Source organism: Diabrotica virgifera, chromosome 5, assembly GCF_917563875.1.
Source record: "Diabrotica virgifera virgifera chromosome 5, PGI_DIABVI_V3a".
Classification (NCBI taxonomy): domain Eukaryota; kingdom Metazoa; phylum Arthropoda; class Insecta; order Coleoptera; family Chrysomelidae; genus Diabrotica; species Diabrotica virgifera.
The window spans coordinates 163,694,802-163,709,380 of record NC_065447.1 but is presented as its reverse complement, the minus strand read 5'-3'; the positions used below and the strand labels follow the sequence as shown (position 1 = coordinate 163,709,380).

General features: G+C 35.8%; 1 protein-coding gene across 1 annotated transcript in view; it reads right to left on the bottom strand.

Moving 5' to 3' along the window:
- The window catches only part of LOC126885196 (zinc finger protein 235-like), a 95,235-nt gene extending 88,530 nt beyond the window's left edge, over positions 1–6,705 (bottom strand). Inside the window, exon 1 of the mRNA XM_050651644.1 lies at positions 6,302–6,705. Coding sequence (XP_050507601.1) covers positions 6,302–6,545 — 244 coding nt within the window. The 5' untranslated portion in view covers positions 6,546–6,705. The remainder of the gene's footprint in view (positions 1–6,301) is intronic.
- Positions 6,706–14,579: the final 7,874 nt, after the last annotated feature.

Here is a 14,579-nt window from a genome sequence, read left to right as displayed (position 1 = left end):
AACTATGCACCACCTTATGCTGAACAGATGTTTGAATTCCAACCAGTCTCTTTTAATGAGGTAAGAGATATTGTGAACTCTCTCAAAAATAAAAAAAGTAAGGACCCATTTAATTCAACTGTCAGCTTAATCAAAGGGATAAAAAATCTAATAATATGTCCTCTGACCAAGCTCATAAACTTATGTATAGCTGAGGGGGTTTTTCCTGAAGTTTTAAAAACTGCGGTGGTCATTCCGGTCTTTAAAAAGGGAGAGACAGATCAAATGTCTAATTACAGACCTATCTCTCTGTTACCTATATTCTCGAAGATATTTGAAAAATGTCTTGCTGGAAAAATAGCAAGTTTCTTTGAGTCTAACGGGCTCTTCGTTGAATCTCAATTTGGCTTCAGAAAGGGTTTGAGGACTGTTCAGGGTATTTTGAATCTTGTAACATACATCCAAGATGCTTTTGAACAAGGTAACTATGTGTCTTCCAACTTTTGCGACCTAAGTAAAGCCTTCGATTGTGTGTCCCACGAAATTCTTACTGCTAAATTGAGTAAATATAACTTCTCAATCTCCAGTATATCATTGATAAAAAATTATTTGACGGACCGCTGCCAGAGGGTGAGATTTGCAGGTGTTGAATCGGAGAGAGGATGCTTGCGCATAGGAGTTCCTCAGGGCTCTGTGTTGGGTCCCTTATTATTCTTGATATACATCAATGATTTACCACTTTCAAATTGCAGAACTGTCAAACTGCGCATTTCACTCTCTTTGCAGATGACACAACAATCTCATCCTGCAGTAAGGATTTGGTAACAGCAGTGGGGAGTTCGTGGGGTTCAGTGTCGGAGGCAGAACAATGGTTCCATTCTAATAGGCTGTTTCTCAATACAACCAAAACACAGTCCTTACTTTTTTCAACTAGAAATATTCCTGATGAACTGGACAATGCATCCTGTGCTAAATTTCTTGGTGTTCTGCTGGACCCTGGTCTGATATGGGATGCTCATACCACCTCTGTAGTGGCAAAGCTATCATCAAATACATTTTTGCTTCGTGGACTTTCATCCTGTGTTTCCGCTTCCATACTGAAGCAGGCATATTTTTCTTTGTGTCACTCACATATCTCCTATGATATTCTCGCATGGGGCCATAGTGCAGGAGCGAAGGATGTATTCAGACTGCAGAGAAGGGCTATTCGCATTGTCGCAGGCTTGCCATATAGAGCCGATTGCAGACAAGTTTTTATAGATTGGAAAATATTAACATTACCTTGCCAGTATATATATATATATATATATATATATATATATATATATATATATATATATATATATATATATATATATATATATATATATATATAATAATCTTATATATGTAAAATGCAATATGCATAAATTCCAGACTCATGAACAGATTCATAATATTAACACACGCTTTAGAGGGAACCTTGCCCCAAAGTTTCGTAGGCTGGAGAGGTGCAGAGATGGCCCATCATGTCTGGCTATACATTTCTTTAATAAATTACCCCTAATAATTCGAGAACTGCCCTTAGATACATACAAAATAAAAATCAAAGAACTTCTTTTGGTGGGTGCTTACTATTCTCAGGAGGAATATCTCGGGGCTACCCTGTTGTGATAGTCCTACAGCTCTCTTAAATGTTCTGTGTGCTCTTGTGTTTTTATGCTAATATTCTAACTTTGTGTTAAGTATTTAGACTAGGTGATAAAATTTTATAGATTTTACTTGCCAAGTGTTAGCTTGCCAATGTATTTCAATTATGCATTTTAACAGACTTTGACTTATGTAATTACTTTGTATATTGACATCAATAAACTGAATTGAATTGAATTGAGAGAACCAAAGTAAGTTTGTGTTTAACCTTTATAAACACTTTATAAACCTATATATTAAAGTATAATATTTATTTTTAAGAAATTTTAAATGTCAAAGTCCTAGTAATCCTACATTGTCCAATTTTCTGGCTTTACTCTGTATAATAAACATGTTTTTAAGTTTTTGTCTTGAATTTTTAAATTGTTTTCACTTTTCGTTGGTTCGGATTTGCCGAAAGTTCGGATTCGTGGGGTTCGGATTTACGGGGTTCTACTGTATTACAATATAAACAAATATTTTCACAGCCGAGATTGAAAACATATTTTACTTCTTTCTAAGAATCTTCATTTTTTACATTTGTCACATGTACAAATTATCATTTGCCTAGCTCTATATAATTAGAGCTGCCTAGAGATAATAAAGCCACAGATCTTGATACCATCATCCAGGAAGTTGAAGAACGTAAATTTCGTGAGAATAATATTATTATTTATAACCTTCATGAAACCAACTCTAGCACTGCACCAGCAAGAATTGAAGAAGATATGAATAAAGTTAAACACACTTTAAGCGTGATTAACCCCAACATTCAAGTTAAAAAAGTCATTAGACTTGGTAATGTCAAGAATAATATGTCACGTCCGCTTAAAGTAGTCCTGGAAAATAAGAATGTAGCACTGTCAATTTTAAAAAATAAAAATAAACTTGCTGTGTCCAATATTAAGATTAGCTCCGATTCTACCTATCTACAGAGAAAGTACCTAAGTGAACTTCGTACTAATTTGGCAGATAGGGTTTCAAAAGGTGAAGAAAATCTTACCATTAGGTACATTCGTGGCGTTCCAAAAATAGTAATTCAGAAAAAAAACTGAATTCCAGGGGTACCTCCCACATTGTGTCTGGTGAACTAACAGTGTATTATCAGAATGTTAGAGGAATCAGAACCAAGCTTACTGCTCTTGAAGAAAGTGCTGCTACAACTGACTATGATGTGCTTATATTTACTGAGTCGTGGTTGTGTGATGGTATCAGTAATGACGAATTGGGACTTTTAGATTTTAATATATATCGAAAGGACCGCTCTCCATTAACTAGTGATAAAGTAATTGGAGGGGGTGTCCTTATTGCAGTTAAAAAATGTTACTCATCGAGGTCTATTCTGTTACCACATGTTCACTTGGAGGAACTGTTTGTTGAAGTTTGCACTCTGAATGAATGTTATATATTTGGTACAGTTTATCTTCCTCCTAATTCAGCCTTAATATCCTATGAGAATCATTGTATCAGTATAGAATCTGTCTGTAACAATTTTCCTGAACACAAGTTCATTCTAACAGGAGACTACAATCTGCCAAATAGCGAATGGTACCATGATAAAAGAGGTGTCTTTAGTAATAATAGTAACACTGCTACTGATACTTTAGTTGATACTTTTGCATTTTATAACCTATTTCAGCTTAATCACATCACAAATTGCAACGGAGTTTTACTTGACCTGGTTTTTGCTAATGATAATGAAAATGTAACAGTTGAAATTGCTAATGATTATTTATTGCCTTGTGATCGTTATCATCCTGCGTTATCTGTTTCTTTAGCTATTAAAGATAATATGCCTGAGCTTCAATATGATAGTTTTGCCTTCAATTTTAGGACAGGAGACTATGTTGCTCTTAATATGTATCTTGCTAGTATCTCCTGGGAGAATGTTTTAGGTATTTGCAGTGATATTAACGAGGCCACGGAACTGTTCTACTCCATATTGCAGTTTGGCATCCATTGTTCAATACCACGTGTAAGATTAAAAAATCCCAAATTTCCTCGTTGGATGACTAATGACCTAAAATCATTAATATTTAGGAAAAAAATTGCTCATAAGATATATAAACAAACAAATTCTTGGGACGATTATCTACTTTTCTCTTCCTTGAGAACCACATGCAAAGAATTAAGCAGGTCATGTCATGATATTTATATAAGTCAAACTGAATCTAGAATTAGTTCAAACGTAAAGCACTTTTGGACGTTTGTTAACAGCAGACTCAAAAATAATGGTCTACCAAACACTATGTTTCTTGGAAACACAGTGCTTAATAATGGTGCGGATATTGTTAATAATTTTGCGCAATGCTTTCAAAATATTTACAGAGTAAATGATGATTTAATACAGCCCACCTTAGAATATGAAAAAACAGTGAGTCTGAATTCTTGTAATGTATCTGTTGAAATCATATTTGAAAAATTAGCCAATTTAGACATTTTTAAAGGCTCTGGACCTGATGGAATTCCACCCATACTATTAAAAAATTGTAGATGTACTTTAACCCGTCCCTTATATTTTCTGTTTTCTCATTCACTTGATTCAGGTATTTGTCCAAGTTTGTGGAAATCTAGTTTTATTGTTCCTATTCATAAATCAGGTGACAGGAGTAATATAGCTAACTACAGACCAATAAGCATTCTTTCTTCTATTCCTAAAATTCTAGAGAGTATAATATGTGACTCTATTAAAACACCTTTATGCATTGTACTAATTGAAGAGCAACATGGTTTTCTTTCAGGTAGATCAACTTCTACAAATCTTTTACTTTTCACGCAATATATATCTGATGCTTTGGAAAGGAGACTACAGGTGGATGCTATTTATACAGATTTCTCCAAAGCTTTTGACACTGTGAATCATAAATTGTTGTGTAACAAGCTTAAAGCTATTGGATTTACGGGCAATCTGTATAACTGGTTATGTAGTTACCTAACTAGCAGAATACAACTTGTTAAAATTAAACACTTTCAATCTAGTGAAATTTCCGTAACATCTGGTGTTCCACAAGGAAGCCACTTAGGGCCTTTCCTTTTTAATATATTTGTTAATGACATTAAATCTCAAATTAACTCTAAATTTCTGCTATTTGCTGATGATTTAAAAATCTATAGAATTATCGAATCCGTCTTAGATTGTGAAAAACTTCAAGATGATATTAACAAAATTATGGCATGGTGCAATTGGAACCAAATGAGCATTAATGTTGGAAAATGTCACTTTATTAGTTTCTGTAGAAGAATTAACAACCTCTTTTATAATTACAAATTAGCTGAAGAACCACTGAAGGCTGTATCAACTGTAAGAGATCTAGGTGTTCAATTAGATTCCAAACTAAATTTTTGCGCTCATTTTGATTATGTGAATAACCAGGCATTTAAAATGTTAGGCTTCATTATTAGAACTTCTAGATGTTTGCATAACATTAGTTCCATCAGACTGATTTACATTTCCCTAGTTAGATCTGTTCTTGAGTATTGCTCAGTTGTTTGGTCACCCACTTATGAAGTCCATATAGCCAAGCTTGAAAAAGTCCAAAATAAATTCATTAGGTACTTGAGTTTTAAATACACAAACCTTTAAGTGACCATTCCTACTCATAAATTAGAAATAAATTAAACCTTCCTAGGCTATCTTCCAGACGGATGTATGCTGATGTTTTGTTTCTTCATAAAATACTGAATTCAAAAATTAATTGCAATGATTTACTGTCTCTAATTGACTTTAATGTTCCCTCTAGAGTTACTAGAACATCCCAAAATTTTGCAATTAAATTTCATCGCTGCAACTTTGGTAGGCATTCTCCGCTGAGTAGAATCATTCTAAATGGAAATAGAATAGACCTGGATTTGTTGCTGTGCGCTTCGGAAAATGTTTGTAGACAGTGTTTAAAAAAAATTTGTAATCTTATGTGATTTATATTTGTTATTTACTTTGTATTATTTTAATATTTGTTTTTTCTATATAGCTACATCGCCAATTTTTGTCATACATATTTACTATATCTTTATATTTATTGTATCACTAGATAATTATAATATTTTGTGTATATATTAAATTGGGTGGTACCCCGTTAATAAATAAATAAAAAAAAAATAATTGATCTAGATTTTTAACACCTTGGCTGTGTTTAAAGATATTTATAAATTTAAGTTGAGCATGTTACAAGGCATATGTCCTGTATACCCCATTTGCTACCATGCAGTATGACACAGTCAATACAGCCAACCGTTAATGTACCACTAGGTCTATTTATCTCATAACACAGCGTTAACTAACATACTCTCTTTGTGCGAATTGTGTGATAGGAGATAAGATGGATATAATTATAAATGTAATACGTAACATTAAAACTTATGATTGGTCAGAATATGAATAGAATAAAATACCATGATTTATGACAATATTTAAATACAAAATAGAGATGCCATAATTTTTTAGGCATTATAAAGTGGGTGAGTGCAAAGACATACATAGTTTTTGTTGTACTTTCATAATGAGTTACAAGTCTATTCAATCTGTATAGTGAATTTATCAAATCTTTAAAATGTACTACCCACAAGTACTTGTATGTAAACCTAAGCTGATAATAAATTTCCTCAGCATACAATTAAGTACATAATTTGTTTATTGTATGAATCAGTTTTAACTTACTTTCTTCATTTTTTGTTGGCTTTTCTTCAAGTGGTGAAAATTTATATTCATCTTGTTCTACTTCGGTTTTTAGGGGGAATTCATTTAAATCTAAATCAACAAATGTGTCGTATGCAGCTTCTGTCTTGGGTTCCTCCTTTATCTCAATTTTGAATGTATTGGTATTGAAAAGACCAACACAGGTGTCATTATTATCTATTTCCACTTTACAAGTTTTCTCACTAGCTTCTTGTTTCATTTCCATGTTACTAAATTTAATTTTACCTACAATTTCAGTTTTATGTTTACATGCTAAAAGCAAAATCACAAGATCTGAAGGTGAAGATCACAACAAAATAAATAATAAATCACTAATCACATCACTCAATCACTGATCACTGAATAAAAGAAAAGTTAGGAAAACAATTTTTAATATTCTCTTCTTCTTTCAGGACACCGTCCTATTAGTTAAAAATGGTGACGATAATTTAACTTTGTTTACAGGTTTACAGCAAATCAAAACATGCAACCAGAAAATGGCCGTCGTGTGGCAACATTGCCAAGCTGTCAATTAGAGGGCCGATTTATAGTGTATTTGTGGGGATATAGCGGGAAGCATATTTACACATGCTAGCGTGTGTAGACACCAGGGTGTTGAAATCAGTTAGGGTTTGGAAAAACAGTACATTTACAGATGCTAGCGCGTGTTGACACCACGGTGTGCCGCGGTGTTGAAATCAGTTAGGGTTTGGAGAAACAGTACGTTTACAGATGCTAGCGTGTGTTGACACTATGGTGTTGAAATCAGTTAGGGTTTGGAAAAACAGTACATTTACAAATACTAACAGATTTGGACACTAGAGTGTTGAAACCAGCTAGCTTTTTTAGTGGTTATACATGCATAGATACTAACGGCTATTGACATTGAATTTATATACCTACTGGTGTTGAAAAATGTTTAAGTGATTTAGGTATTAATAAATAATTAAACGTTGTTGGGATATAAGCAATAATAAATTAACACAAAAGAACATCATAAAAAATAATGTTGTTCTGAAGCTATTTCCTTGTGGCATTTTTATAATTAACTATTTAGATGGGAAATAACCCACAATTAAATTGAAAAAAATAATTTTTGTTATCGTTTCGACGCCAAATCGGGTGTCGTTGTCAAAATACAAAATACTACTAAATTAAACAAAAATTTTGTTGCTTAGTAAAAAATTCTTCTAATAATTTATTTAATCTGACTCATTTATATCGGCAATTCAGACATATATTATACATTTTAAAGTATTTTTTACTTCAACTTCAATTTTCTTTTAATTTAGTAGTATTTTGTATTTTGACTACGACACCCCATTTGGGCGTCGAAACGTTAATAAAATTTTTTTTTAATATAATTGTGGCTTATTTCCCATCCAAATAGGTAATTATAAAAAATAATATTAGATTAATCAGCAGATCCATGCCCTTTAGCGTTAGGTTGGTTGTCTGTGATGTTTCTCATCAGGTTTCTGCTTCTTTTTTTTTCCTTTTATTGCCTCGGTTTTGGAAAAATAGTAGGTACGTTTACAGATACTAGCGTGTGTTCACACTAGGGTACTAGGGTGCTGAAATCAGTTAGGGTTTGGAAAAACAGTACATTTACAAATACTAACAGATTTGGACACCAGGGTGTTGAAACCAGCTAGCTTTTTTAGTGGTTATACATGCCTAGATGCTAACGGCTATTGACATTGATTTTATATACCTACTGCTGTGGAAAAATATTTAAGTGATTTAGGTATTAATAAATAATTAAACGTTGTTGGAATATAAACATTAATATATTAACACAAAAGAACAACATAAAAATAATGTTGTTCTGAGGCTATTTCCTTGTGGCATTTTTATAGTAATTAGCTATTTAGATGGGAAATATGAATAGATAATAATACCCAAGACTTTACCCGTGAGGACTACTTCATTACTAACGGGTCATTACTCACGGGCTGAAGTAAGGTTCAAGTAGTGCATGCCACTTTTAGTATATTAGTTGTATATAAACCGCAGATAATAGTATATTATTCAACGAGCTTCATCATGTAATGATGGCTATTACTCACGATGATGAATTCATCAGAGTGAAAAATAGCCATTACGTGCGAGTATAGTCCTATACTTTTTCTACGACCTTTTTTATTTTAATTAGTAAAAACATGATTATCAACTACTTGAGATTAAAATTATACAGAATTATAAAAAATGTAACAATGGTTGAGTATACTTTTACGTTTATACCTTGTTTAGTATGTATGAATTTTGACCTTTATCATTTTTAGTGAGAGTGACATTAGCGCATTTGCTGTGTTTATTGGAATTTATAACTTACACTTATTGTGTTTATTTTATAAAGTTATATTGTCTTAAATATATTATAACATAGTTATATGTTATAATATATTAAATATAATATATTAATATATTATATTATATAGTTAAATTTAAAAACGTACATTATAACTTTATAAAATACGTCCACCAATAATAGCCATTTCTTATTTATTACATTGACAATTGGTACAAAATGCTTAAAACTTTCGTAAACGAATAGAACTTGAATTTACTATTTCTTGTTGTATTTTTACAATACATAAGACAGTATTTGCCGTTTTTTTTTAATTTTATAAAGCAACAATTTTATTTTTGTATATTATAATTTAATCTCGAGTACCTAGCTGACAATATTATTTTTTTACTAATTAAAATAAAAAAGGGCGTAGAAAAAGTATAGTATTCTACTCTCATGTAATGGCAATTACTCACTCTGGTCAATTACGACACTCGCCTTCGGCTCGTACCGCAAACTTCATCGTGAGTAGTAGCTGCCTATCAATGCATGCTCGTTGAATAATATACTATGAAGACCTAAGTGAAAGAAGGGGGTATGTAACATTTTCTAAAATTTTGAGTTTCTTAGTGAATGAAGGTGGTATGTAAGTTCACTATCATATTATGACATTTATACTGTATCTCTAAAAAGCTTAATAAGAGATATTCTAGTGGATGAAGGAGGTATGTAACTTTTAAAATACGATTCTTAAAAGGAAGAAGGGGGTATGAAATATTGTCTTTTTCAGGTTTAAATTGTTTATAACTCAAAAATATTAACTTTAAAGAAAAAATACAAAAGACCTTTTTTGTTTTCAATGATCAAAAGAACCTAAAATAATGTACCCGGGTTGAAAAAATTGATTTTTTTTTAATTTGTTTAATTTTTTTTTTATTAAATGTAGCTAAATAACTACGAAATTATGGTATTTATATGTAGGGAATATAACACGAAAAATAATCAGCATTTCTTAAGGACTTAAAAACGCAAAAATATACAGGGTGTTCCATTTGAAAAAAGAAAATTCATTAGATTCACAGAAAAACGGAAGTTCTGACAACAATGTAATTGTCACTATTATATCGGCTGCATTAGAAAACCCTTTGTCACCAAAATCTACAAAAAGAATCGTGCATGCCGTTTCCGAGATAATTGAGGCTTTCCATATATAAAACTCAGTCTGTGTAATATACTCCATTTAATAATACAAGGCAAGGTATACGGAAGAAGAAAGGCCAGGTCGAATAAGACGGTCATCGCTTAGACACCTGTGAGAATGGTTTAACAGATACTCTGCATCCCTTTACCGAGCTGCCATTAACAAAATTACTATAGCCTTGCCAATATAAATGAGTCAGATTAAATAAATTATTACAAGAATTTTTTACTAAGCAACAACATTTTTGTTTAATTTAGTAGTATTTTGTATTTTGACAACGACACCCGATTTGGGCATCGAAACGTTAATAACATTATTTTTTTCAATTTAGTTGTGGCTTATTTCCTATTTTTTCCATTATTTTGTATGTTGTTCTTTTGTGTTAATATATTATTGTTTATATCCCAAAAACGTTTAATTATTTATTAATACCTAAATCACTTAAATATTTTTCCACAGCAGTAGGTATATAAAATCAGTGTCAATAGCCGTTAGCATATAAGCATGCATAACCACTAAAAAAGCTAGCTGCTTTCAACACTCTGGTGTCGAAATCTGTTAGTATTTGTAAATGTACTGTTTTTCCAAACCCTAACTGATTTCAACACCCTAGTGTCAACGCACGCAAGCATCTATAAACGTACTGTTTTTCCCAACCCTAACCAATTTCAACACCGTGGTGTCAACACGCGCTAGCATCTGTAAATGTACTGTTTTTCCAAACCCTAACTGATTTCAACACCCTGGTGTCTACACACACTAGCATCTGTAAATATGCTAGCGGGAAGAATAGGATTTTAAAGAGTTATATTTGATTTACATATTTATTTTGTATGATGGCATAGTCCTTAGTATGTACATAAAATACACTAATTATAAATCGGACCTCTATTACGGGGGCTATGACCAGAGATGAGTAGCACAAAATTAACACAAAATATATTTATTTTACTAGATAATGGACATAGTCGTTAGTACCCAAAATACACTAATTATAAATGGGACCTCCGTTACGGGGGCTATGCGACCAGAGATGAGAAGCTTTACATCTACATTAACAGGGTGTTTCATTGGGAAACGGAAATACTTGAATGGTAAATAGAGGTACACAGAATGAATGAATTTTGATGGTAAATTGCATCAAAACAGCATGAAAAATTATAACAGGTTTTAATTTTTCCTGTAGCACAGAATGATATCGCTTGATAATATCATGTGGGCATGTGCGCAGTTACATAATCTGTCTTTTTCTAAATGAGACATATGTGTACGAAATATCAAAAAAATATACAAGGTGGTTCTAAAGTTATGGACCCAGAAAGAAATGGGCAAAATCGATAAAACACCGTGTAACTCAGTTATGAAAATCGGTGGGGCAATAAATGTTGAAACCGCCTCAAAGGCGGTTATGTAGATATTCAACATTTATTGCCCCACCGATTTTCATAACTGAGTTACACGGTGTTTTATCGATTTTGCCCATTTCTTTCTGGATCCATAACTTTAGAACCACCTTGTATATTTTTTTGATATTTCGTACACATATGTCTCATTTAGAAAAAGACAGATTATGTAACTGCGCACATGCCCACATGATATTATCAAGCGATATCATTCTGTGCTACAGGAAAAATTAAAACCTGTTATAATTTTTCATGCTGTTTTGATGCAATTTACCATCAAAATTCATGTTGCCATAATGGCAAAATTGAAAGTTTAGAATAATACTTAACCTTATTCATTTAAGTGTGCGTGTTATTTATAGATTTAAACGAGGTGCAAAAATACAGATATATAAGACCATTCATACTACCAGCAGTCGCGTATGGAAGCGAAACGTGGACGCTAACAAAAAGAGAAGTAAATAAATTGTAAAATCCTTCGAATGATATATGGCCCTTGCAGAGACAAGGTGACAAAACGAATGGAAGCGCAGATGCAATAACGAGCTAGAGTCTCTATTCGGAAAGGAAAATCTAGTCACCTATATTATATAAAAGCCAATAGACTCAGATGAACAGGGCATATGATGGTTATGGTACATCGGAGCAGGGCCCACTTATGAGCCCTTCAGACACTTAGACCTCCTACTGTCCATTGTATCACCCCTATCTTACGGACCAGCTCCATAAGAACCTGGTCTTCGGCATTTATGGGGCCCAGGCTGCACCGATCTCCCATGCTAGTCAACCAGAATCCTTATGGCCTCACAGAAAGCCACAAGTCTCTTAAAAGACAACTTCCTCACCTGGCTCGGCTGCATAGATGCCGATCCCAGGATCTGCCACCTCCGATAGGCCAATGCCGGGCACTCCCAGAGGACATGTGAGGAGGTTTTCTCCTACATAAACTCTTACATAAACGGCACCGTGAGCCATCCGCCAGTCCAATCAGATGAAGGTGCCGTCGGAGTCTACAGTGACCAGTGAGCATACTGACCACCAGGGAACATCTTCTACGATTCAGAAGAAGCAGTTGGCTGTAAGACTTTTGGATGGCCCTACTGTGTGGAGCCTGGCCTGTCTCATACCTCTAAAACTGGCTCAGGAGTCCTGGAACCTCCGCAGAAGAAGCTCCTTGAGACTACCCCGACAGTACCTACTGAAGGGCACTCTAATCATAGGTTCCGGTCCCACAAGCAGAGAGTCTTGCCAGGGCGTCAGCCCCTTCGTTACCTTTTACACCTCTGTGTCCCGGTACCCATACCAACCTAACCCTTTTGGTTATAGCAACATCATTCAGAGCTCTCTTGCACTCAAGAACCAGCTTAGAGCTGATCTTGGGCGCTTCCAAAGCCCTTAGCGCTGCCTGGCTGTCAGAACAGATAGAGATGGTCCTGCCTAAGCAAGCCCTATCTGTAATCTCTTGAGCACATGCCAGAATCGCAAAGATCTCGGCCTGAAAGAGTGATGCATGAGAGCCGAGAGCCTGGCTAGACTCAAATCCGACTCCACCACCATACACTCCAGCACCTGCCCGCCTGTTCTAGACCCATCTGTGAACCGGGTGAGCCCACTCCGACAGATTAGTGTAGGTTCTCGTTCTACCCATTCATCCCAGTCAGGAAATTGAACCTAGAAGGAGGATGAGAACTCAAATTGAGGACCCATGCTGTCCTGTGCCATAGAAAGCACAGGACAACACTCGATAGCCTGTCTCCAAATGTCACAATGGCTCATCCGCCCATTCGTTCCCAACCAGTATCCAGAGCAGTTGAGACGATAGACTGCCAACATGGCTTCGTGCTTTACAATGAGATGTAGAAGAGGTAAATCCAGCAGAACCTCAAGACCTGCTGTGGGAGTGGTCCTCATGGCCAGGCCCTGAGATGCCAACGCATGCCAAGCGCTGTAGATGAGCCAACTGGACCTTGACTGAAGACAGTCTAGCCCGAGGCCACCACACGATTGCCGCATACGTCAGTATAGGCTTTATCATGGATTGGTATATCAAATGTAGAATTTTCGGCTGCAGACCCCATTTGGCTCCGAAAGCTCTTCTGCACGCCCAGTAAGCTGCAGTAGCCTTCTTCAACTTAGCGTTCAGATGTTCCTTCCATGTCAGTTTAGAATCCAGGATCACTCCTAGGTACTTCACTGACTTGGAAATCGATAATGTTTTACTAGAAGCTAAGATTCCTAGTAGATCCGATGACCCTTCTCCGAGCAAACGGAACCACAGTAGTCTTCTCAGGCTTAACCCTGACTGCCCCCAACACCATTTTTCAACGAGCCCGAGAGTCACCTAAGCGACCTCGTGCATTGTTCCTGGGAAGAGCCCCTCAATCAGTAAAACTACGTAATCGGCGTAGGCTTGTGCGCATATATACTTTGTTCGGATAGTCGCAGAAGAAGGCCGTCAACCACAAGGCACCACAGCAGGGGGATAGAACTCCTCCCTGAGGGCAACCACGATAGATGCCGACACCCGAACGCAACAACCGTTCCGGTATGCAGCTATCTGCCTCTAAGAAAGTAGGGCCCGGATCGACCTGACCAAGTTTCGGCAAACCCCATGCCTTTCTGCAGCATCACACATGGAATCAAAAGTAGCGCAGCTAAAGGCGCTCTCAATACCCATAAAGATACCCAAGCTGCATTGCTTCCGATCTAGCTTCCGCTCCACCCTGCAGACAATGTGATGCAGGGCCGTTTAACAAGACTTCCCAGCCTGGTAGGCGTATTGACGTGCATGCAAAGGGTTGCCCTTAAGTGCTCCATTACGTATGAACCGATCCACTAGTCTCTCTAGAGTCTAGAGCCTTTAGAAGAAAAGATGAAAGACTGATTGACCGGAATGATTTAGCAAGGGTAAAATCAGTTTTACCCGGTTTAGGAATAAATACGACTCCAGGGCAAAGGAATATACCCTATCGCAAGACAGGCCCTAAATATTCTCACCAGTATGGGAGCAATAAGGTCCAAACCCCGCTGAAGAAGAGCCGGTATAATTCCGTCCTCACCTAGTGACTTGAAGGGAGCGAAACCCCTAACAGCCCAGCACACCTTCGTGTACGACACTACTTCCTTCGCGGGAGCCTAGCCGCGGCTAGGGCCGGAAAGTCTCCTAGTCAGTTGAAGATAGGCTTCCACTAGGCATACAGACCTGACCGACCCCCGGGGTTGGATGTTTGGAGAGGGCAGGATGGAGCCTAGTTGCAGCGGGCATGTGTTCCACGCTGTCACAGTAGGCTCTCCAAGAGCTCCTCTTTGACCTCTTAATCAGAGACTTGTATTCCCTCTCAGCCTCCTTAAAGGAGTCCCAGT